Source organism: Spermophilus citellus, assembly GCF_964194105.1.
Source record: "Spermophilus citellus genome assembly, chromosome: 2".
Classification (NCBI taxonomy): Eukaryota; Metazoa; Chordata; class Mammalia; order Rodentia; family Sciuridae; genus Spermophilus; species Spermophilus citellus.
In genome coordinates, this window is record NC_138183.1 from 250,473,758 (window position 1) to 250,497,722 (window position 23,965).

Sequence of the window (23,965 nt, forward strand, 5' to 3'; positions counted from 1 at the left end):
CTGGGCTGGGGATGTGGCTCAAGCGGTAGCGCCCTCGCCTGGCATGCGTGCGGCCCGGGTTCGATCCTCAGCACCACATACCAACAAAGATGTTGTGTCCGCCGAGAACTAAGAAAAAATAAAAATTAAAATTCTCTCTCTCTCTCTCTCTCTCTCTCTCTCTCTCCCCACCCCCCTCTCACTCTTTAAAAAAAAAAAAAAAAAGAACCACCACTACCTGATGTACCCAGGGCTTTCCTATAACCTAATGGTCTCACATAGCTGCTTGCCTTCCTCACCCTGTCAGCCAGCCTGTCACTCAGCCTTCTGGATTCTTCAATGGCCCTGCTTGGTTATAGCCAGGTTCCAATCTCCCCACTGCTGCCACCACACGCACTGCCAGAAGTCGGTCTCCTTGTTTAATCTTTTCAGTCCTGTTTTCTCATTCATAAAATGGAGATATAATACTCACCCAGTATGCGACAAGGTTTTAAACACTTAGAAAAGTGGCACATAAATAGTAGCTGCTAATGCTCATATTTCCACTCCCAGGATCCATGAGGACATGAAGAAATACAGTGTGCAGCACACAGTATTTGAGCAGGAACTGAAGACCTTCCTCTTCCTACTTACGGTATTTTGTAGCTCTTATGGCAACACTGTCATCATCTATAGTTTATTTATTTTTCAATTTTTTCCAGCATTGATGATTGAACTCAGGGGTGCTCTACCACTGAGCAACATTCCCAGCCCTTTTTACTTTTATTTTGAGACAGGGTCTTGCTAAATTGCTGTCAGCCTTGCTTAGTTGCCCAGCCTGTCCTTTAACTTGTGATCCTCCTGCCTCAGACTTCCAAGTAGCTGGGATTACAGGCATGTGTCACTATACCTGACTATAATTATTCTTTATATTACTAGTATAATACTAGTTATTAAGATAGGAATAAAAGAACTGGTGATTGCTCAGATTATGACTATCAGGTGACTTGAAAATACTCTGTGAATTGCAACCAATGAAAGTGGTGTAGCTTGTGAATTTATTACTATTTAATAAATTTTGACATAATGGAAAGACATAAATGTGTTTGGTCTATGAATTGACGTAGCTCACTCAGAACACCCACAGTCCCTTTTGGCTGATCCCCAAGCCCATTGTTGTCTCAGAACAAGTTCCTCTGACTTGGGCAGATGCCCATGGACTTGTTTTTCTCCCTGTGTTCTGCATCTCATACACACATACCCATGTTGCCAGGAAATGTTGGTGACGTGAGTTGGCAGATAGGTGGTTTCACACCTGCCTCTTCAGAGCTCCAATGTCTGGGAATATCTCAAAGTCTCAGAGGCTGTGTGTCTCAGATAGCCAAGGCTCATGTGACTGTGCCCTGGAAAAACTGTGCCTGACCTCAGTTTTTGACATACACACATAAATTGAGAATGAGAATGGAGTCCAAAGTCGTTTTACAGATGAGCAAACAGAGGCCCAGAGGGGAAGGGACTTGACTGTCTCATGACCACCACCCTTTACGGCCAGAGGGCTCTGCGGTATAGGCCGCTGCCTGCGACACCTCTGCCCAGCGCTCAGCTGGCTGACCAGTCCACCCAAGCATCTTCATCTCTCAGGAGGGAGTGCGACCCCAAAGTCACAGGCGAATGGAGTGAACGCCTACACTCGCGCCCCCTCCCTTTCTTGAATCTTTAACACACCCTACAGCAGATCAATGGTCTGAGACTGCGGGTAGAGAAACTGGACCTGTGTCACTCGGGTTGGTGACCCTGCCGGTTCAAGTCGCGGCCACGCCAGGGGCGTGACCCACCCAGGGGCGTGGCGGGACCCCTGGAGAATCTGGGCATGCGCGGCCCGTGGGGGCGTGGTCCCTCTGGCGCCGGCAGAGAGCTTGCGCGGCGGCCTCAGGCTTCGATTGGCTCCCGCGGCAGGGGAGGCGGAGTCTGACTGCGGCGCTTCCTCCTACCGCCGCTTCGGAGGCGCAGCCCCAGGGGCGGGAACGCCTGCAGCAGCCCGGATACCGAGCGGTGGTAGGCTTAGGGGGCCCTGGAGCCAGAGCTGGGAGCCGGAGTCAGTGCTGAATCCTGGCCTGAGGCTGCGGGCTCTGCGACCCTGCGAGGTGAGAGCGCGGCCACTCCCTGGCTGGGCCCCCGCCCCGGCTTGGGGCTCGCGGTGCTCTGCCTGGACATTCTGGCTAGCGAATTTCGACCCTTCGCCCCTGTCACTGCCTTGACGCCTTTCACCAGTCCCGGTCTCCAGTCAGCCGAAGGGCACGCTCCACCTCCAGCCTGCACAGTTGGTTTCTGCCAGGCAGGTTGTTCAGCCTTGTAGACCCAGGCTGAGACCCCTTCTCTTACTCGTGAAGAGCTACAGGAGACCCTCATTCCCCACCTCTGGACCCCCAGTAACTGCTGTTTCACTTTCCCTTTGCAGATGGACGGGCCAGAAGGCAATGCTGGTCAGCCTGGCCCAGCTGAGAGGTCCCACCGGAGCAGCGTGTCTTCAGTGGGAGCCCGAGGTGGGTCCTTGCTCTGCTCCTCTCTCTGCACCCTCCAGGAGATGTGACTCTGCCTTGTCTTTTTACTAATCTTATGTTTTAAGATATCAGGTGTTTATGAGATGTGGCAAACTTAAACAAGCCAGAGGCAGAGCACCTGGGCTTTGTGACTAGCTTAGTGATCCAGTTGGTACTGTCCTTGAATTCCTGCTCTCCTCATTTATAGAACAGGCAAGTCTCACCTGGTTGTGAAATTCGAGTGGGAACACATGAATGAAAAGTGACACCTTCACTTTCTTTGTTCCTTTTCTTTCTCACAAACAGCCTTCCAAAGGCAGGGGTCATTATCTTCCTTTTATAGGGAGAAAATTAGGCCCTAGAGAGGTTAAATCACAGGCTTTTGGAAACCTCTAGGTGATCATGATCATGAGCTTCTCTTCATTGCCTCTGTTTTCCCTCCCTGTGAGTTGGAGCTGAACTTTTTCCCCTCCCTATAAGTTGGAGGTGCCAGGAGATGATTTTTTGATCCCCCAAAGTAGCTATAGAGACAAAAGAGACTGGGAATCCAAAAAGTACCTTCACAGTTGACTCTAAAGTATGCCCTTCCAGGGCCGGGGATGTGGCTCAAGTGGTAGCGTGCTCGCCTGGCATGCGTGCGGCCCGGGTTCGATCCTCAGCACCACATACAAACAAAGATGTTGTGTCCGCCAAAAACTAAAAAAAAAAATTAAAATTCTCTCTCTCTCTCTCTCTCTCTCTCTCTCTCTCTCTCCTTTTTTTTTTAAAGATAGAGGGAGAGAGAGAGAGAGAGAGAGAGAGAGAATTTTAATATTTATTTTTTAGTTTTTGGCGGACACAACATCTTTGTATGTGGTGCTGAGGATCGAACCCCGGCCGCAGGCATGCCAAGGCGAGCGCGCTACGGCTTGAACCACATCCCCAGCCCTCTCCCTCTCTCTTTAAAAAAAATAAATAAATAAAGTATGCCCTTCCTTTTCACTGGCTTTCTTCATTTGGTTCACAGCTAGTCTTTGAGGGAGGGATATTATCTTTGCTTTTGCAGATGGGTCAGCCAACACTCAAACTGACTAGCCAAAGTCAGCCAGTTAGCCCTAGAGAGCTGACAAGCACTGGAACCCTGGGGTGTGGGCCTCCAAGCTCAGTGTTCCTTTGCTGCCTGTGGTTCCAGGGATGAGAATTTGAATCTTGCTACCCTGCCAAGGGTCTCTCTTTGGCTTTATGCTCCCGATGGAAATCCCATAGCTTGTAACAAGGGAATGCTCAGCTCTTTGGGTTGTCCTTTCCTAGACTGCTTTTTTTTTTTTCCTCCCCTTTTGCAGCACTGAGGGCTGAACCCAGAGGCACTCTACCACCGAGCCACATCCTCAGCCCTTTTTTAGTTTTTGAGACAGGGTCTCACTAAGTGGGTAAGGCTAGCCTTAAACTTGAGATCTTCTTGCCTTAATCTCCTGAGTCCCTGGGATTACAGGTGTGCACCACCACCACACCTGGCTTCCCAGCCTGCTTAAGGCTTTCTTGAAAGGCCACAGTACTGATCCCTGAGGCTTGAAGAGTCCTGAGGAAGCAGAGACATAGAAATTTCTTTGTCTTGGGGTGGCCTTAGGAATCCTCATTCCCTTCCTAGGCAAGACTCACGCTCTCTTTAGTCCAGGCTAAGGGAAACTGTGGGTCACCATCCCTCCTCACTCCCAGCCTCATAGGCTAACTGCTGTGACCTCAGGATGGGTTCAGCTTATGTGCATAGTTCCTCACCTGCGGAATGTTCTTCAGGGCAGAAATGCAGCAGTGCTTGGGGTTGCCAGAGAGCTGGAGGCAGGGGTTTATCATGGCCAGCTCTAAGTTAAGGTGAGGTAAGGCTGGTATCAAGGCCACAATGCTGGGTTTCTGGGTGGTTTGAGGGTCTCATGGAGGTCCTGATAGGCAGCACTCCTAACAGGGTCTTTTGGAAAGATTGTTGAGGCTCTGTTTCAGGAGTGTAGCTTGGGTCACCCCCAAGGGGTGTAGGATTGTGAAGGGTGCCTGGTCAGCCAGGCTGTGGGCCTTAGCTGACCCTGCCTGCCTTCTGTCACAGCTGCTGATGTACTGGTGTACCTGGCCGATGACACAGTGGTGCCCCTGGCTGTGGAGAACCTGCCCTCACTCAGTGCCCACGAGCTGCACCGGGCAGTCCGCGAAGTCCTGCAGCTCCCAGACATTGCCCTAGATGCCTTTGCACTCTGGCTTGTCTCCCCGCTGCTGGGTAAGGCTTGATGGTGAGCAGCCCTGGGCAGGAGGGTTGGAAGGGCACTGACTAGTGCTCTTTCGGGAACCTCTGGCTACTTACTACACATCAGGAGTGTGTCCTGGAGCTAGCTACCCCTTTGAGGATCCAGAGCCCTCGGGAAACTCCTGACTCCTTTATCCCCACTTTTATTTGGCTGGTGGCAGAGGAAAAGCCTGAACCAGGACTCTGGGGGAGGGAGGGAAGGGCTTCCTGTTAACTGAGCACACCTTTTGTGCCACAGCTAGGCCTCACTCTGAGAGCACAGTTTCACATCCTGTGGCCTAGACCTGTTCTGCAGTGAGGAATTTGAGGTCTCCCAAAACAGAAGGGAGGTGCTGGTCCTGGACTGTGTTCTGTTCCTTGGGGTTAGGGAGGAAAGTGAGGTGTAACCCAGGAAGCAGCTGCAGTGATGGTGTGGCCTTTGTCGAGGGTGGAAAGGACAGGAAGAGGAAGTACATGATTTCTCTGCACAGGGGTCTCAGCCCTGCCTGGTTTCTGACCCAATGTCTATACACATCCTGCCCTTTCATATTGGGACCCCAGGGTGGGGTGGAAGTGGGGGCATTGGCCCTCCAGACCCTTACCCAGGAGTCCCTGGGTGAATAGGGTCCCTGGACCTGCTACCTTGGACAGGAAGAAGGCCACAGGACAGAATGCCCCGTGTCATCATCTGGGAAAGTAAATTGATGCCAGGACCAGGCATGTTTCCTGAGCTTGAACATTTTCTTTGTTGTAGAGGAACAGGGTAGGGAGGTGACTAGTCCCACTGAGAAGGTGAGCAGGATAGCCTGAGTCCAGCCCCAGGCTACCGCCTCTCCTGAGGCCACTGGGGTTTGTGCCTGTCCCCCAGAGGGAGCATCCCAGTGAGTTAAGTAGAAGAAAGGGAGCTCCCAGCACTCCCACCCCCACCCCCAGCCCCCCGCCAGCTTCCTGCGCAGCTGCTGCTCTAGGGCTGCCGCCTACCCTCTTCCTGCTGACCCGTGTCTGGCCATTCCACACCCAGCCCAGCTACCCCCCTTCACCCTCAGAGCTTCTGGTCAGGACCGGGGCCCCTTGGCTGTATCTTTGGAAAGCTGGGGGTGGTGAGCCTGAGTGGGTATCCCGGGCCTGCCTTGGGAGGCTCCCAGTGCTGCTGCCAGGCAGGTTGCTCCCCTCTCCACTTCCTTCACCCCCTCCCTCATCACATTCCTTTCCCCAGTGGCAAGAACTGAATGGGCTGCCTGTGTGGCCTGGTCCATCCAGGGGGAGGATGGCTGAGGCCACTGCAGAGTCAACACCCACCTTGTTCCCAGGCTGGTTTTGGAGGGTGAATGCTACACTTCAGCTTTGCCTCAGGCCCCAGAACCTCTGAGCTCCCCCACAGCACACTGGTGAAACAGTAGCAGAGACCCCAGGGCTAGAGTTCCTGCAAGGCAGGGATGGGGTACCGTCTGCAGGAGCCCCCTTGCACATTTTGGTAGAATTTGGCCTCCTAGATGCCACTGTTGTTGCATGAGGGCAGGGCTCCAGGGACTGTCAGTCTTATTTAGGTGACAGCCTCCAGGCAAGTAGCCCATCTGGAAGTCTGAAACCATGGGGTTAGCATAGTCCTTTTCTGATAATGGGATCCTTTGAGCTTCCAGGACCTGTAGTGAAGACAGGAGGATGTCCCTGTCCCCAGGTCTCCCCTTCCGCGCAGTGTGACCAGTAGACCCCAGCTAGTGGGTTACCTTGTTTATTCCATAAGAGGGCACAAAGCACTCCGGCCTGGGGAGTGTTCTGCATGCTGGGGGTATAGCAGGGAACCAGACTGATGGAGTCCGTACCCGCAGTGAACTCGAAGTTGGTACTTTCAAGTTGAAAGTGTAGAGAAGTTTGAAGAACAGAACTCTACTCCTGACTAACTCCTTTTGGCTTTGGCAGTCCCCATCCCTCTGAAAATGATCTTGATGCCCTCGTAGCCCTGACATCCTATGAATCTCCAGATAGAGCAGGAGGAGGGACTGATCAGGCAGGAAGGTGGCAAGGGAGCACTTCCAGGAGGGGAGAAAAACGCAGCTGTTGAGGCAAATGGCATATTCTCTTGCTTGGAGTGTTTGTGGGGGGTGACATATGGGTGGAACTAAGGATCTAAGCAGGAAATGAGGACTGTGGAGCCTCTGGGAATCTGGATCCGAAATGATGGGGTAAGAAAGGACTAGAGAAGCTGGATGGAGGGTTAGATGGAAGAACCTGGAGACGGAGGCCAATTTAGAGGCTGTGGCTCCTGTTTGAGATCAGGATCAGGGTTGGAGCTGGGTGTGGTGGCATGACCTGTAATCCCAGCTACTGGGGAGTCTAAGGCAAGAGGATTGCCAGTTTGAGGCCAGCCTGGGCAACTTAGCAAGACTCCGTCTCAAAATTTTAAGAAAGTTGGGCTAGGGTTGTGGGTCAGTGGTAGAGCGCTTGCCTAGCATGCGCTAAGCAATGTGTGAGGCATGTGTGAGCCACTGGGTTCGATCCTCAGCACTGCATAAAGACAAATAAATTGTGTCCATCTACAACTAAGAAATATTTTTTAAAAATTTTAAGAAGCAAAAACCTGGGGATGTAGCTCAGTGGTAGAGTACCCTTGGGTTTAATCCCTAGTACCTGAAAGAAAGAAAAAAGGAGAGATCTGGGTCCAGGTGGAAGTTTCAAAAGGTCCAAAGTATGGAAATGAGGACTCTTGGCACTAGGCTACAGGGAGGGGGAGGGGGAGAAGAAGGCCATGTGGGGCAGATGATAGAGGGCAGGTGAGTGACAGGTGTTTTGCTACTCCCCCTCCTGCATCCTCAGCAGACACTTCAGTTCACCTCTGAGTGAGCTTGGAACCCCTCACACCTCTCAAAGGGCAGCACCCCAGGTGGCACTCTGGTCTGTGAGCTGAAGATGCTTGTTCCCTGGTCGGAGGGGCTGAATCTTGGGCTGATAGCACAGAGGTTGAGGCGCTGTGAGTGAGTGTTCAATCATTGTGCCAGTCCATGTTGGGACCCTGTGTGCACAGGATCTACTCCTATCCACGTGTCACTCAGTCTAAAGCAGGCTGAGGCAGTGAGAGCTTGTCAGGTGGTGGAAAGTGCTGGAAAGGCAGGCAGATGAGGGCACAGATAGAAGGTTTTGAGGAGATGCTGCCTGAGTTAGGAGTCCAGGGCAGATGACCTTGAACTAAGATCTGAGTTGTCCAGTCATGTACAGATCTGGGAGACAGGAATCCAAGGCAAGAAGAGCAGCAAGTACAGATTGTCCCCAAGACAATCAGGCTAGGAGTGTTCAAGTGATTTAAGGCCTGTGTAGCAGGAGCAGAGTGGAGGGGGCGAGGGAGGTAGCGAGGTGAGACACAGGCGGGAGCTGGGCGGCATCGCCCTGTGTGCCATGGAGGCGAAGGTGGAGCCTGGCAGTGGGGAGGCCCAGGCCCTGCCAAGGGCAGGGGAAGGCAGCTTCTCTGAACTTTGGGCCCTCATCTCCAGCCTCAGAGTCTGCTTCCTGGTAGTTCTGGGTCTCTCTGCATAGCCCCCCCCAGCCCCTTCCATCCACCTCAGCCTGCCTGGGGCTGGAGTGAGCAGGGGTCAGCTGTCTCTGAAGCCCAGTACTCTTTGTGATTCTGGACAAGTTGCTTAACCTCTCTGAGCCCTGTTTTCTCTGAGGATGAAATGGACGATAGAGTTATTAGGGTAAATGCATAAGAACCACTTGAATTGGTTCTGGACACTCTGTACCTACTCAGTTACTGATAGATGTGACTGTTCTTGTTGTTGCCGTGAGTGGGCAGTTATGACGGGGGTGGGTGGGCACCATCAGCCTGCTCCTGAGGCTGCATGGATGCCTCTCCTCTCATCTTGCAGAGGTGCAGCTGAAGCCCAAGCACCAGCCCTACAAGGTGGGCCGCCAGTGGCCCGAGCTGCTACTGCGCTTCACTGACGCCCCAGACGACGATGTGGCCATGGGTCAGTGCTGCTTTGGGCAGGTGGAGTTGCCCTAGCTGAAGGCAGGCCCTGCATCTCCCCCAGGTTTGGGCAGCCACTCCTGATGGGAGATCAGGTGCCTAGGGGAGGCTGAATAAGGGCAGCTGGGACGCTTATCGGGCGAGGCGGTGAACTGTGTAGCTCTCTCAGGGCCCTTGGCATGAGGGTTTCGTAGTCAAGGTGGGTGAGTTTGGGAGCTGGGCCTGAGCCAGCCACAGGGAAAGGCAGTGCTGGGCGGAGCAGGGTGGCTGGCCAGTGACACTGCTTCCCTCCCCAGATGAGCCTTCCCTGCAATTCCGAAGGAACGTGTTCTTCCCAAAGCGGCGGGAGCTCCAGGTGAGGCGTGAGCCCTGGCAGAGTACCCAGACCAGGCCGTGCCAGCTCCCCTTCTCCCTTCATGCCTTGCCCCAGCTGGCTGAGCAGTCCTCTGCCACACTGGCCCACAGATCCACGATGCGGAGGTCCTGCGGCTGCTGTATGAGGAGGCCAAGGGCAACGTGCTGACCGCTCGATATCCGTGTGATGTGGAGGACTGCGAGGTGCTTGGCGCCCTGGTGTGCCGTGTGCAGCTTGGGCCCTACCAGCCTGGCCAGCCTGCTGCCTGCACCCTGAGGTGAGGGCAGGTGACCCAAGGCAGGGGCACCTGGTAGGGGAAGTTGCTCCCACTTATGTGGGAGTGGTCATCGGTCCTGCAAGGTGGGGCACAGTCCTGGAGTTTGGAGGCCTCAGTCCTATCACACATGCTCACTGTGTGGCCTTGGGTGAGTCGCTCCACCTCTCTGAACCCCCTTTCCCTCATCTGGGCAGAGGAAACCAGGGTGAAGTGCTATCTAAGAAGACTCCATAGCCCAAGAGGCCCTAGGAAAGTGTGAGGGCGGAGGCTGGCCTCTGGCTGAAGTCAGGAGGGAACTGGCCTTGTTCATTGAAGTCACAGCCAGGGACTAACCAATACTGGTTCTTCAGTGGCCAGTAACAGTCCAGCTTAATTCCAAACCCAGGGAATGGAACCCCCTTCCCCAGACACTCATCCAGCCAGCTGTGTGCTTCCCAACCTTCTCGGGGCTGCCTCTGCCATGTGATATGCAGGCCTTGGGGTGGGGGCAGGGGCAAGGACTGAGTCTGCCCTGGCAGCACACCAGGCCACGCTCTCCCCTCCACGGAGGATGCCGCTGAGGTTTAGAGATACTACCCTGTTACAGTGGATGAGGCAGGAGAGCGGTGTGCAGGACAGGGACCCTGTGCTGGGGCTGATGACTGGGGCCCAGCAAGGACCACCCCAGTCTGAGTTGAACTGGAGGGCTGTCAGCTGAGCTGGTCCAAGGCTGGTGACTGTGGGGCCCAGGCCCTTGCAGTAGGCACATCTGTTCCTCTTGTAAGTGACAACAAACCCAGCTCAAACTGATGGCACACCTGAGCCCTTGCTCAGGTCACATTCAAGTATGGTCAAGGAGCCTCGGCCGAGCTCAGTGCCAGGGCTCAGCTGGGCCCCAGCCCCGTTCTCACTCTCCTTGCCTAGCCTTCATCCTCCTGCCCCTGCCAGCTCAGGCACACTCATGCCGTGGGCCCAGTGGTAACTTGCTCTTCCCTTGTGTGACCAGAGCCCTTGGACTCATTCTGGTGACTAGTGAATTGGTCCCAGGTCCACCCAAAGGAAGCATCGTGACGTGAGCAGCCCAGGTCCTTCTGGGGGTCCCACCACAAACCCAACAAACCACATGAGCTGAGAGCAAGAAAGGCTTTCTCATGGCAAGTGGGAGCTGTTCCTGAATGAAGGGGTGTAAGGGGACAGGTGACAAAATGTCCATAGCAGCCCTCTGGGGTCCCCTCCTCATGCCTGCTGGGCCTGGGCCTCCTGAGCCAACATAGGTTCCTTCCCTCTGCCCTTCTGCTGGAGCATCTGCCCCTGCCCTCACGGCCTGGGGTATTTGGGGCTCCAGAATCCTCAACAAGACCCTTCTGCTCTGGTGAAGATGGCAGCACAGTGAGATCTTTTAGCCCTGACCTCAGCCTGGGCCCATGCCAGCGCCCCAGCCTTCTGTGTTCGTTGGGATTTGTGTCCGTTTTTGTATATAGGGAAGATGGAGCCCTGGAGCCTCACAGACCAAGAGTTCTGACTTTATTTTATTTTATTTGAAAGAGAGATTTTTTTTTAATATTTTAGTTTTTGGCAGACACAACATCTTTGTTGGTATGTGGTGCTGAGGATCGAACCCGGGCCGCACACATGCCAGGCGAGCGTGCTACCTCTTGAGCCACATCCCCAGGCCCTGACCTTAGTTTATTGGAACAGCCAATCCATGGTCCCCAGAATCCTTGGGTGGCCTAAGATGCGGAAGTAACTGCATTTATGTCGAGATCCTTTCCTGCTTTGTGTGCGTGTGTGATGGGGCGCCCTGTTGTTCATGAACCTGATTCTAGGCTGGTGTTTTGGCATCTTTATCTGGCAGAAGAAAGCATTAGGCCTCTTGCACAAGTTTTTGGTTAGAAAAGCTCCCAGTTCAGAAATGCCAGTCATCCTTCCTTGTGACATAGACATTGCTCTGAAACCCTCCTGCCGATCTGGTTCCCAATAGAGCCTGCTCTGGCTCTCTTCTTGGGTCCCAGCCTTCCTTTGTCCCTTCCTGCACACCTCGGTGCCTCCCAACTTCCTGTACTCACCTGACCCTTCGTGTCAGCGAGCCCCTCGCAGGACCCACTGGGACACCCTCCACAGAGCCTAGCACACCACGGTGCTCTCGCTAGTGTATCTCCTCTCCTGGGGTGAGAATGGGCCTGGTGGACCCTGAATCTGTCCCCTCTGCCAGCTTCGTGGTGTTTCCTTAGGTCTCCTGGGTGGGGAGCTGGTACTGAGGGGGAGGCAGGCAGGGCCTGCCGTGTGGAGGCTCTTCGCAGCGTGGATGGTGCCACAGACTGGGACAGGACTCAAGGGACAGGCATGTGTCCAGGGCTTCTGCTCGTGGCTACGTGGGCTGGCTCCTAGAGCAGTAGGAAAGAGCAGGATCAGAGTGGATGAGACCTGGGCTGCCCTCGGGGGGCTCCCACTCCAATCCTGGGCCTGGAGTCTTACGTGTTTAGGGTGGCGGTAACTATCACTGGTGCCCTTGGTGGCAGTACCGTCCTCATTCTGCAGATGAAGCAGCACAAAGCAGGGAAGATACCTCTTGCCAGTTGTGCAGCTGGTCATGGCAGAGGCAGGTCCAACTCCAGAACCTGCCCTGTGGAGGGGCAGATCTGCCCCCCGCCATGGCTGTGCCTACCTGGGCCTCTTACCCAGTGCCTGGCTTGGAGGTCACTTCCTCTGGTCACCCTGTTTTTCTTACAGGGGAGAGCACCCCACCTGCACTTGACAGGGGCCCCTCCTGGCCAGGATGGGTTGGCCATTGAGCCAGGCTCAGCAGGCCCTGGCTGAAATGGAACAGTGGGGTTCCCTCTAGCGGTCCACGTGCAGGGCAGGGAGAGCCCTGGTGAGCACATATGCCCTGTGGGTCCCCAACCAGGCACCGACCAAGCCCTTCCTTTCCCCTGGGTGTGTCACCCACACCCTGAAGTCCTTGGCACCTCTGGTAGGGCCACCAGAACCCACTTCCTTCCTCCACAGAGAGAAGCTGGACTCCTTCCTCCCTGCCCATCTCTGCAAACGGGGCCACGGCTTCTTTGCTGCCTTCCGGGGCCGCAGTGCCAAGTCTGGGACGGGTGAGCAGGGCTTGCTGAACGCCTACCGCCAGGTGAAGGAAGCAGTCGGCAGCAGCGACAGCGGGCAGGAGGCCGCCCTGGGCTCCCACTACCGTGCCTACCTCCTCAAGTGCCACGAGCTGCCCTTCTATGGGTGAGCAGTCTCGGCCCTGGCCCCACTGCTCATAGCCCGGCAGGCTTGTCCAGGCAGCTGCCCGTGAGCCCCCGGAGCTCCAGCTGCTCCGTCCTTCCTGTGAAGCGCGGTCTTGGCATGAGCGCTGGGCCGAAGCCGGGTACCTGTGCTCCCCGCTCCTGTCCCAGGCCAGGACACCTGGATGGCTCTCCTCCCACCTGCCATGGTCACTTAGTCACTGGCCTGGCCGAGCACCCGCACTCAGCTCTCTGGCTCACCCAGTCAACGTATCACAAATAGCTGCCGCGCACCTACTGCACGGTGGGCACTCTGCACTGAAGGGACCTCACGAGCCAGAGGCCCTGTGATCCCTGCCTAGTGAAGCTCATGTGCGAGGCGGTGGTGGGGAGAGGGGGTCAGCTGCAGGCAGGCATGGCAGCCAGGCGAGTAGAGGAGGGTGTGGCAGTGACCCACAGGCTTGGCACAGGCCCAGTGGTAATGACAGAGACCTGAGACAGATATAGTCAGGTCGGGAGGGTCCCTAGAGACCAAGCGCCGCATGCTGCAGGGCTGCAGCTTCGAGTCCTGTGCGCGTGCACTGTTGGGCTCGCCCTCGTTGAGGCTGGTGATGGACATCAGCCTAGCTGAGGTGGGACAGGTGGGAGAGGGAGGAGGGCTTGGCAACCAGTGCCACTGGCTTCCACAGTTGTTTGGTTTTTTTTTTCCTCTCACTGTGTGTTGGGGATGGAACCCAGGGCCTTGTGCATGCTAGCTAGGCAAGCACTCTACTAGCTCTACTACTGAGCTACACTTTACTTTTTAGGTACTGGAGATTGAACCCTGAGGCTCTTTATGACTGAATCACATCCCTAGCACTTTTTATTTTGTATTTTGAGACAGGGTCTCACTAAGTTGCTTAGGGTTTTGCTAAGTTACTGAGGCTGGCTTCAAACCTGTCCTCCTGCCTCAGCCTCCTGAGTTGCTGGGACTACAGACGTGTACCACTATGCCCAGCTCCCTTCTCAGCCTTTTTGTTTCTTTCTTTGTCTGGTTTTTTGTTTTGTCTTGTTTTGGGTGGTGCTTGGGATTGAACCCAGGGCCTCACAAATGTTAGGCTATTTCTCTAACACCCCTTCTCAAGTCTTTTTTTTTAATATTTATTTTTTAGTTGGATACAATATCCTTTTTTTTATTATTTATATGTGGTGCTGAGCATCGAACCCATGGCCTCCCACATGCTAGGCTAGCGCTCTGCGGCTGAGCCACAGCCCCCACCCGCTTCTCAGTCTTAAGCCTAGAAAGTTGTTCCCGGGGCAGCCTTCACCTTCTCTTTTGTCCCAGCAGGTCCTTGCTGCTCAAGCATCTTTGTCCTGGACAGTGGGCAGCAGGGCTCTGTGGCTACTTCTAGTGACCTTAGCCTTGACCCCCAGGCCAAGTCCCAGGCTCCAGCCATTCCTGAGCGCAGCTTGCTTTGTCCCCCTTCCTGGGTTCGTGCTCTCTCCTGTCTCTTCTGCCCTGTGCCACCCAGTCCCTTATGTCCTGCACTGCTGGCTTATATGCCACCACCCCCATGAAACCTCCCCTCGCCCTGCTCAGTTCTTCCTCCTCCAGGGCAGGCTTCTGTTTAACCCAAACAGAGTAAGCCATCTTAGAGCATAGAGCGGTTCTCCCCAGTGTGCCAAGTGCTGGAAGGAGCGGCTGACCCCCGTCTCCTCCCCAGCTGTGCCTTCTTCCATGGCGAGATTGACAAGCCAGCCCAGGGCTTCTTACACCGGGGCGGACGCAAGTCAGTAACTGTGGCCATCAGTCTGGAAGGCGTGCATGTCATCGACAGCAGGGAGAAGGTACAGCCTCCAGTCCCCTGGGGTGGGACCTTAGGCCACCTCTGTGGGTCAGAAGGGAGTGAGGGTCTTGCCCAGGCATTCCTAGTTCCCCTGGGCCTATGACAGTGAGTGGACTGTGCCTCCCGCTTGTCCCTGGAGGCCTGCTTCCTCAGGTCTGCTCTGGGTCAGCTTTTCTGCCTCAGGTACTGGGCTGCACTGCACGTGGCCAGAGCGGGGAGGAAGCTGCAGCGGGGATCTTCCCTTTGAGCTTAGGAAGTCAGGGTGCCTGGCTGCTCTGCTTGCCCAGTGGTGGAGTCCAGCTGCTGGCGTTCCAGAAAGACCCTAAAAGACCCTACAGCTGGGAGCCCAGGGGGGGCCCAAGGCCCGCTGTTCCCTGGTCGTGGCTGGCTTGCCTTTGTCTGCCAGTGTAGGCGTCTGTGCCAGCAGCTCTCCCTGTGCAGTGACGGCTTCCCTGCACTTGGGCACAAGTACCCTCCCAAACTGGCTGAAGAGTTTTGACTGACATCCCTTTGTCCCCGGCAAGGACTCCAGCCCTTCCTGGCCGGCTGGTCTCATGACAGAGACCTCCCTGTCCCACTGCCTCCTCCCGGAGGTGACTCAGCAGTCAGGGCCCTTGCCCCACGGGTGGGAGCCTGAGGAATAAGGTTCTTGGCCTCCCTGGACCCCAGCCCCCAGGAGCATGATGGAAGCCAGCTCCTCTCCTTAGAGAAACACATGGAGGAATTTAGACAACCCAGAGAGACAAACACCCCAGCAGGAGTCCCCTCCCAGCTGAGGCTGAGTGGGACAGGGTGGGGTGGCCACTGCCAGGTAAGCAAGCCTCGCTCCCCGCCCCCCCCAGCACGTCCTGCTGGGCCTCAGCTTCCAGGAGCTGTCCTGGGACCACACTTCCCCGGAGGAGGAGGAGCCTGTGTTGTGGCTGGAGTTCGATGGGGACAGTGAGGGTGTGCCTGTCAACAAGCTGCTCAGGATCTACTCCAAGCAGGTAAGTGGGGAGCATGTAGTGGTGTCACCCCGCAGGGCGGGCTCTGCTGGGCCGGGGCTGGCAGGGGAGGACTGCCCTGCAGCTCTCGCAGCCCGAGGTGGTGGCAGTGGCAGCTGCCCTTGGAGCAGCTGTTCCTTGAGGCTTTTGCAGTTCCGCATGAGCAGCTGCACCATCTCCTCCTGTGCTCAAGGCCCCATGAGGTCAGCGCTGTGGCTACTCCAGGTCTCAGATGAGGAGCACAGACATTAAGGTTCAGCCTTCAGTGAGCTTCTGTATGTGGCCTGTCCATGTACCCGGTGAACCTTTGGCCCCAACCTCCATTCCCCTGCGCCTCCTCCCACCCTGGTTGTCAGAGCCCTTGAAGGGTTGTTCTTGCTCCTCCTCTCCTCTCTTGGCACATAGACGAGTTCAGGGTCTCCCATCTTTAAAAGCACATGTCCTCTCCCACAGGTGGTATCGTAGGTCTTTACCAAGAGGTGGGAAACAACCAGTGTTCCAATGGGGTGGATGGGTCAACCAGTTGTGTTCCACCCTTCAGTGTAACGGATGCAGCCTTCCGAGGCTGGTTCTTTGCACTGAGGAGCATGATTCTGAGGCTCTTCCATACACTTGGTTCTCCTTGGGGGAGGGGCTGGTGCTGGGATGGAACCCAGTGCCTCCAGCCATGCTAGGCAAGCAAGCGCCCTAACACTGCCCAGCCCCGGTTCATTCCCCTTATTCTCAATTGGGTTTCCATTGTCCGACGTACAGCAGTTCACCCTCTTACCTACTGGGGAGATTTGGGTTCCCAGTTTTTTGCTTTTATTGGTAAAGCTGCTCCAAACATTTATGTATAGGTTTTTATGTGGGCATAGGTCTCCTTTTGTATAAAAACCTGGGAGTGAGATTTCTGGGTTGTGTGATAAACACGATTAACTTTAGAACCTCCTAGAGTGCCACATGCCTGTAATCTCTGCAGTTTGGGAGGCTGAGACAAGAGGATTACAAGTTCAAAGCCAGTATTAGCAATTTAACAAGGCCCTAAGTTACCTAGTGAGACCCTATCTGAAAATAAAAAAAGAGCTGGGGATGTGGCTCAGTGGTTAGGCACCCCCGTGTTCCCAGGTACAAGAAAACAAGTTAATGGATTTCAGATTTTCACAAAATCATGCTCAACCTACAGTTAAGTCTTGAAATTTTAGAACTTTGATTTGTTTGTTTTTGCTTTTTCAAAGTTGTTTTGGGACCAGCCATGGTGGTGTACACCTGTAATCACCAACTTGGAACGCTGAGGCAGGAGGATCACAAGTCGGCAAGACCCTGTCTCAAAAAAATAAATTAAAAGGACTAAGGATGTAGTTCAGCGGTCAAGCACTCCTGTGTTTAATCCCCAGTACGAAAACAAATTTATTTTGGCTATTTTAGTTCCTTTGCAATTTCAATATGAATTTTATTTTATTTATTTTATTTTTTTAGTTGTTGATTGATCTTTATTTATTTACTTATATGTGGTGCTGAGGATCAAACCCAGTGCCTTGCATGTGCTAGGTGAGTGCTCTACTGCTGAGCCACAACCCCAGCCTATTTATTTATTTTTAAATTGGGGGTTGGGATATAGCTCAGTTGGTAGAGTGCTTGCCTCACATGCACAAGGTGCTTGGTTCAATCCCCAGCACCACACACACACACACATACACACACACACAAATTTGTTGTAAATAGACAGAATGTCTTTATTTTGTTTTATTTTTGTGTTATGTGGTGTTGAGGATTGTACCCAGGGCCTCACACATGCTAGGCAAGCGCTCTATCACTGAGCCATGGCCCCAGCCCTCCATATGAATTTTAGAATCAGCATGCTGATTTCTACCCTTCTCCTGTTCCCCCCCACCCACCCAAGAATACACTACCCGGGATTTGTTTTTGTTTTTTGGTACTGGGAATTGATCCCAAGAAACTACCAATGAGCTACATCTCTAGTTCTTTTAATTCTTATTTTTAAACGGGATCTTAATAAGTTGCTGGGCACCACCTGGATTTTTTTTTTTTTTTAAGAGAGAGTGAGAGAGGAGAGAGAGAGAGAGAGAGAGAATTTTTTTTTTAATATTTATTTTTTAGTTCTCGGCGGACACAACATCTTTGTTGGTATGTGGTGCTGAGGATCGAACCCGGGCCGCACGCATGCCAGGCGAGCGCGCTACTGCTTGAGCCACATCCCCAGCCCCACCTGGATTTTGATTAAGATTGCATTGACAACTTTGGAGATAACTGACTGGCTTCAGTCCACTCATTTCTACTTTGGGGTGGGGGTGGGGGTTCTGAGGATGGAACCCTGGGCCTCATGTGTGCTAGGCAAGTGCTGTACCACTGAGCCACACCCCCAGCCCCCACTTATTTCTGTGTCTCCTCCATTTAATTGTCTTTGGTTTCTTTCATTAGCATTTTGTTAGCTTTATGCCCTTTTCTTTTCTGTTTTTTGCCCTCTGCTCTGTGTCTGGTGGTACTCTTGACATTTTGATTTCCAGTCATTCGCTGTGGCACATGGATGGCAGCCATGTATTCTGCAGCCTTGTTCAGCTCACTCACCTAGTCTAGTAGTTTTCCTGCAGGCCATTATATTGTTTGTGAATGGGGACAGAGTTGTCACCTTCTGATTTGTCTGCCTGTCGTTTGTCCTGCCTGGTGTTCACAGACTGAGCGGACATCCCAGCCTGCCCTGGTCTGTGGGAAGGCCTGGTTTTGCCCAATGTGAGAGTGGCCTTAGCTGTAGGCTCCTCCCGTCCCCTTCATGGGGCCAAGGAGCCTGGCATGCTGGTCATCCCCAGGGCCTGGAGAGTGCAGTTCTGTGAAGGGGTGTTGTGAATGGGGGTTGCATTGTGACCCCCCAAGCATTAAGCTCTGCCTCAGCTCTTGTTCCAAGGAGCTTAGGGTGCTCCTCATTGTGTTTGCAGTTCATGTAGGACTGTCCCCCCCAGCTGCCACCTGTGCACAAGCCCACTGCCCACTCTTGGACAGTGAGAGAAGAAGGCCCCTGTGGACATGCCCAGAGGGCAGTGTGGAAACTAGGCCTCAGCTGTTGCTCTTCCTCTCAGGCCAGGGAACTGCCCACTCACCCACTCCTCCCGAGGGCACGCTGTGCTGTTGCTGAGGCCTCAGGCCACACTGGGGATAGTTGGGCTGGACCAGTACAGGGGCTACCAGCAGGTACCCAGCCCATCTCCACAATCAGCTCTTGGTCCTGGGGGCCTCTCCTCGGAAGCACAAGAGCTTGACTCCCCCGGCCATTTCCCAGTCCCTACAGCAACACCTGGCTCACAGTAGATGCTCAAAAGGGTACCACCCTTCGACAGCCTTCTGTCTGTGACACCCTGAGAAATTGAGGTCTCTGTATTGTGCCCAGCTGTGGTCGCAGACATCTGGCTACCTCACCTTTTATGTCAGTGTGCATTCTGTTTTTAAATCTATTAGAAGATGTCACTTTTGAAGAATGTGCTCAGAGGGAGCCACCCCCACCAGTGACAACACCCCACTTCTCCAGGCCTGCAGGTGCTCCCAGCCAGCACACAGTGGCTTTCTGTAGCCGAGTGCCCCCTCCCTTCCTCACCCTCTCTGGAGCTGCTGAGCTTCTAGAAGCCCAGCCGGGCTTCTGCTCCTGCTCCAGCCCACACAGGCAGCCTTCCCAGGCTGTGCCTTCTGACTGGAATGTTCTTTCTTTTCCACATCACCTCCCAGACCAGGGGACCCTGCCTCAGCCTCCTGAGTCACTGGGATTACAGGTGTGTGTCACCATGCCCAGTGCACCCGGCCTCACCTCTGGAGTCTTCATGTGGGACACCTCTCCTGCCCCCTGGTCCCCAGAGCCCCCACTGCAGCCCTCCTTCCTGCCTTGGGAACGGTGTGGTTCCTAAGTCCTCCCACCTCCTCGCCACTGCCCCCACCCTCCAAGAGGGCAGGGCCTTGGGTCTGTATATCTGATGTCACTTAGCCATGGCCATGGCAAGGCTGGGCCACAGGCCTCACGCTGGCCCTGCTCCTCTCCCAGGCCGAGCTGATGAGTGGCCTCATTGAGTACTGCATCGAGCTGAACCTGGCCTCAGAGCCCGCTGCTCCCCAGGAGAGCACATCTGGTCCCCGCTCGGCCCCGGGGCCCTCACCACCTCCCACTCAGCGCCCCAAGCTGCGGAGGCAGGGCAGCGTGGTGTGCAGCCGGATCCAGCATCTCTCCACCATTGACTACGTGGAGGACGGTGAGCCATGCATCACATCCACGCACGCACACTCACGCATGCCCCAGGGACACCGTGGGTGGAAAGCTCTAGAGCCATGGGTTAGCCTGTGTGCACTGCCACACCTAGGTTCTTTGTACATCTTGGTAGCATTTAAATTTCTTTCTTTCTTTTTTTTTTTTTGTTACTGGGATTGAAGTCGAGCACTCGACCACTGAGCCACATCCCCAGCCCTATTTTGTATTTTTCTTTTAGAGACAGGGTCTCACTGAGTTGCTTAGTATACTACTATTGCTAAGGCTGGCTTTGAACTTGGGATCCTCCTGACTCAGCCTCCCCAGCCACTGGGATTACAGGTGGGCACCACCATGACCAGTCCCAGCCCTTGTTTTATTTTATTTATTTATTTATTTATTTATTTTTAGAATCTTTTTTGTAGATAGATACAACACAATGCCTTTATTTTTATGTGCTGCTGAGGATCGAACCCGAGTCCCGCGTGTGCTAGGCGAGCACTCTACCACTGAGCCACAATCCCAGCTCCCCTTGTTTTATTTTTTGAGAAAAGTTCTAAGTTGCTTAGGGCCGTGCTAAGTTGCTGAGGCAGCTTTGAACTCGGATCATCCTGCCTCAGCCTCCTGAGTTGCTGGGATTTCAGGTGTGCATCACCATGCCCAGTGCATTTAAATTTTTTAATGTGAAGCCAGGCAAAGTGGTGCACACCTTAATCCCAGCATTTTAGGAGGCAGGAGGCCAGCTTCAGCAATTTAGGGAGACCCTATCCCAAAATAAATTTAAAAGGGCTGGGGACATAGCTCAGTGGCAGAGTACCCCTAGGTTCGATCCTTAGCACCAGAAAAAAAAAATTTTTTTTTTTTAAACCAACAAGCATGTTATTTCGGTCTTATTTCCAGCCGGTTGTCATAGACAACTTACCTATAACTGATTTCTTCCTTGGATTCTGAACTGTCTCCTAAGAGTAAATTCCTGGGAGTGGACTTCCTGGGTCCGAGGGTGTGCAGGGTAAGACTTTGGGTACCTGCCACCTTCCAGAGAGGCTGGGCCCATCCGTGCCCTGCCGTCAGAGACAGCAGCCCTCTCCACCTTCACCCACACTAGCCATGTCTGCCTTGGAGAGAACTCTTGGTGTCCGAGTACCAGTGAAATTGGAGCATTTTCATGCACCTGTACACATGTATATTTCCTTCATGAATGACTGTTCATTTCTTTTGCCCATTTTTGTTCTGTTGCTTTTTTTTTTTTTTTTTAACGTCTTGATCAGTGGACCCTGGGCTCTGACTCCAGCCCTGCAAAGACAACACAGTGAACATCTTACACGAATAGGGGACGTGTAACAACTAGATTTTGATGTTATTGTAACGGAAGCTCACACTTCATTCTGATTTCCTTGGTTTTTGCCTAATGGCCTTCTGTCCCAGGGTCCTAGCCAAGAGACATCACAGTTAGTTGTCTCCTTAGGCTTCTCTTGGCTGTGACAGTTTCTCAGACTTTCCTTATTTGGTGACCCCGACTGTGTCATACCAGTTGAGTCTTTGGTAGAAAGCCTGTGCTGGGGTTGGTCTGTCACCTGGGCTCCTGAGTTCTGGGGGAGGAAGACCACAGAGGCCAGTGCTATCTGTATCGCTGTCAGAGGTGCCCACGGTCTGCGTGCGGCTAGCCGTCGACCTTGATCGCCTAGCCTGACGTCAGTAACTTGAGAGAATTCTTTGTTTCCTGGGTTTGCCTTTAGTCACTTGTGTCCATGGCAGGAATTTGGCTTCTTTGGTCAGTTGAAAAGGTTTAGGGCAGGTTCCTCGGACAGCTCTGCTGGCCCATGATAAAGCACAGGGCCACTGCCTGGGATTTGGAGCCACGTGTCCCCCCGCATCCTGTTACCTGTGGTAGAGCTGGAGGGTGGATGGGTCTAAAGTGGGTGCTCAGTCCAGACAGGCCCCAAGAGAGCCGTCCACTGGAGACAGACACGGCTTCCTGGGGCCTCAGCACGTGCCTCTGGCTTCCCCGTAGGCAGGGGCATCAAGCGGGTGAAGCCGAGGCGCACCACGTCCTTCTTCAGCCGGCAGCTCTCCACGAGCCAGGGCAGCTACACCGTGGTGCAGCCCACCGACAGCCCGGAGCAGGGCTGAGGGCAGCCGTCCTCCCAGGCCAGGGCCAGGCCGCGTCGTCTCCAGAGCTGAGCGTGTGGCGGAAGCCGCCTTGGCCATTCAGGGCCTGCTGTGCCAGACCATGGAGAGGTGGTTTCTGTGCCTGGGATTGTACTGGACTGCAGCGCTGGCCAGTGGCCTCCCGCAGGTCCCTATGACAACCTGCCCTCCCTTGCCTGGACTCTGGGCTCAGCTGCTGTCTCAGGACCACCTGATGGGGCCCCAGCTGCCCCCTCATACCCCAGACACACCTTCATGCCCATCTCAAGGTGGACAGTGTCCTCCGCTCTGAAAGTACTGCTGGCAGCTTTGAGGGCCGAGGATCAGGGCTGGACCTGCAGGTTCAGTGGGCCTTTGATTTTCCCCTGGACTTGGGTGACCATGTCTGGCATTCCTTCTGCGGCATTCCACCCACACCACAGGGTGGGCTGGCACTCCGAGGAAGTGGGAGGGCCTCCTGGGACTGGACCGTGCCAAAGAAGGTGAGGTCCCCCTGGCACCCCTGCCTGGCTGAATGGGACTGGCAGGGTGCCCCCTGCACTCAGGTGACCCTGTGGGCACACAGGATACCAAGTCTCTAATGTCACTGCTGGGAAGTGGCTGGCTTGTCCAGCAAGCCCACCAGACCCACACTCCACACTGGGAACATCTCCTGAAAGCCCTCTGTCACTCTCCTAGGCCCAGGCCGTTCCCGCACCCCGGGGCCAGGCGTCTGCGGCAGGTGGGGTCCCCGTCCCCTGCTTTGGTGAAGCCTATGAACCTTGACGGCACCAGGAGGCGCCCTCTGCTCCTCAGAGCTGAGTGTGCCTTCAGCAGTGCTGGGGTTCCCTGGGGACAGTCCCTACAGGAGACCTGCTAGCTGGTCTCTTCCCTCCAAGGACGTTGACAAGGGGACTTGGATACAGGTGCTGCCTGCTGTCCCAGTTTTGTCCTCCTGGCAACAGTGGCTTTGTGATGGGAATGATCTGGGACGAGCCAGGCTCTAGAGGGAGGGCTTTCCGGGCCCTTGGGCTTGTCTGTGGTCTGTGGCTCTCAGTGCCAGGAGAGCAGGCCTGGGTGGCACAGGGCTTGCTCTGCAGTCCCTTCCCAGGTGACAGCGGGCAAGCGCACACCTCTCGTGCTACAAAAATGAGATCCGCTCACCTCCCTTGGTAGCTTGTGAGGCCCCAGATGTTTCAAGGCGGTTCTGCCTCCCGCAGCAGGGACATTATTGTCATAATGAGGAAGTGGAAAGAGGAGGCCCGGGAGGCTTCTTCAGCCTGTTGGGGTGTCCCTGCTGTGGGACAGCATGAGCTGCTGTGTCCTGCTGCCCCTCCTGGAGTCATGTGACCTCTTGGAGCTGCCAGCTGTCCCTCAGCTCCAGCCCTCTGGTCACTTGGGGCCTACTGACTGTCACTGCACTGTATTCGTATCTGATGGCCGAGGGGCGTGGCCGGTGTGCATCCTGGTACGACACTGCATGTTTCCCTTCAGCCTTTCTCACTTCCTAAGCATCCATTGTGCCTTAACCTTCTCTGCTTGCCCTTTGGGACAAAGCAGTATTCTACTAAATGTCCTCCGAATGTACTCATTCTTTTGTATCATGTGACTTATTAATAAACCCATTTCTAGCAAACTTTGGAGTGGTTTAGGAAATACTGAGGGTGTGTTATTTCAGCCTGGGACTTGATTACTCGCTGCCTGTTTGGTTTTTACTAAGTACGTGTCAAGCCCTCAGGGCCGCCCCACCAGCCCTGGTGGTCCACTGGCGCCCCCAGGGAAGGGTGATTCAGCTGGGCTCTGCAGAGTCCCATACCCTCCCTTGGGCTCCTTGTACCCTGAGCCTGGCCAGAGGCCATTTGTTCCCCTCAGATCCTGTTGGCAGCACCCAGTTTGGAGGGCAGGGGCAGTGTCACACCCACCCTGGAGCACAGTGGGCCTTGCAGGGGTCTGCCCAGCAGTGACACAGGCCTTGACACAGGCTTCTCCAACAGGGAGGGGTCCTAGAGATGGGGGGCACTGCTCCCACAGCAGTGTGGTTCTGAGACCGGGGCTGTCTCCCGGACATCCCTGACAGTGATGGTGCCTTGTGCACTGGTGGCCTCTGCCTGATCCAGACACAGGATGCCATGACCACAGGCACTGCATGAGGCTTTGAGTTGGGTCTGTTTCTCGAATTTTCAGTTGGAAATAATAACAGTGCCCACCTCGAAGGGTTGTTGGGCACTTTAGTGCTGGCATGGGTGGGCGGGCAGCAGG

General features: G+C 54.5%; 1 protein-coding gene across 4 annotated transcripts; it reads left to right on the forward strand.

The window, feature by feature from the left end:
- The first annotated feature begins 1,938 nt into the window (after positions 1-1,938).
- Positions 1,939-23,348, forward strand: FRMD8 (FERM domain containing 8). Of its 4 annotated transcripts, none has more exons than XM_081281874.1 (11): positions 1,939-2,102; positions 2,417-2,501; positions 4,573-4,740; positions 8,607-8,708; positions 9,004-9,062; positions 9,173-9,339; positions 12,325-12,552; positions 14,252-14,375; positions 15,217-15,360; positions 19,072-19,115; positions 19,382-19,521. In XM_081281874.1, the coding sequence occupies exons 2-11, from the start codon at positions 2,417-2,419 to the stop codon at positions 19,389-19,391; spliced, it is 1,131 nt and encodes a 376-aa protein (XP_081138000.1). In that variant the 5' UTR covers positions 1,939-2,102; the 3' UTR covers positions 19,392-19,521. The 4 variants fall into 4 exon arrangements, with proteins under 4 accessions (XP_081138000.1, XP_081137997.1, XP_081137998.1 ...); XM_081281871.1 differs by lacking the exon at positions 19,072-19,115 and adding an exon at positions 21,591-23,347 and having other exon boundaries at positions 1,940-2,102; positions 19,382-19,586; XM_081281872.1 differs by lacking the exons at positions 1,939-2,102; positions 19,072-19,115 and adding exons at positions 2,144-2,293; positions 21,591-23,348 and having other exon boundaries at positions 19,382-19,586.
- The last annotated feature ends 617 nt before the right edge of the window (positions 23,349-23,965 follow it).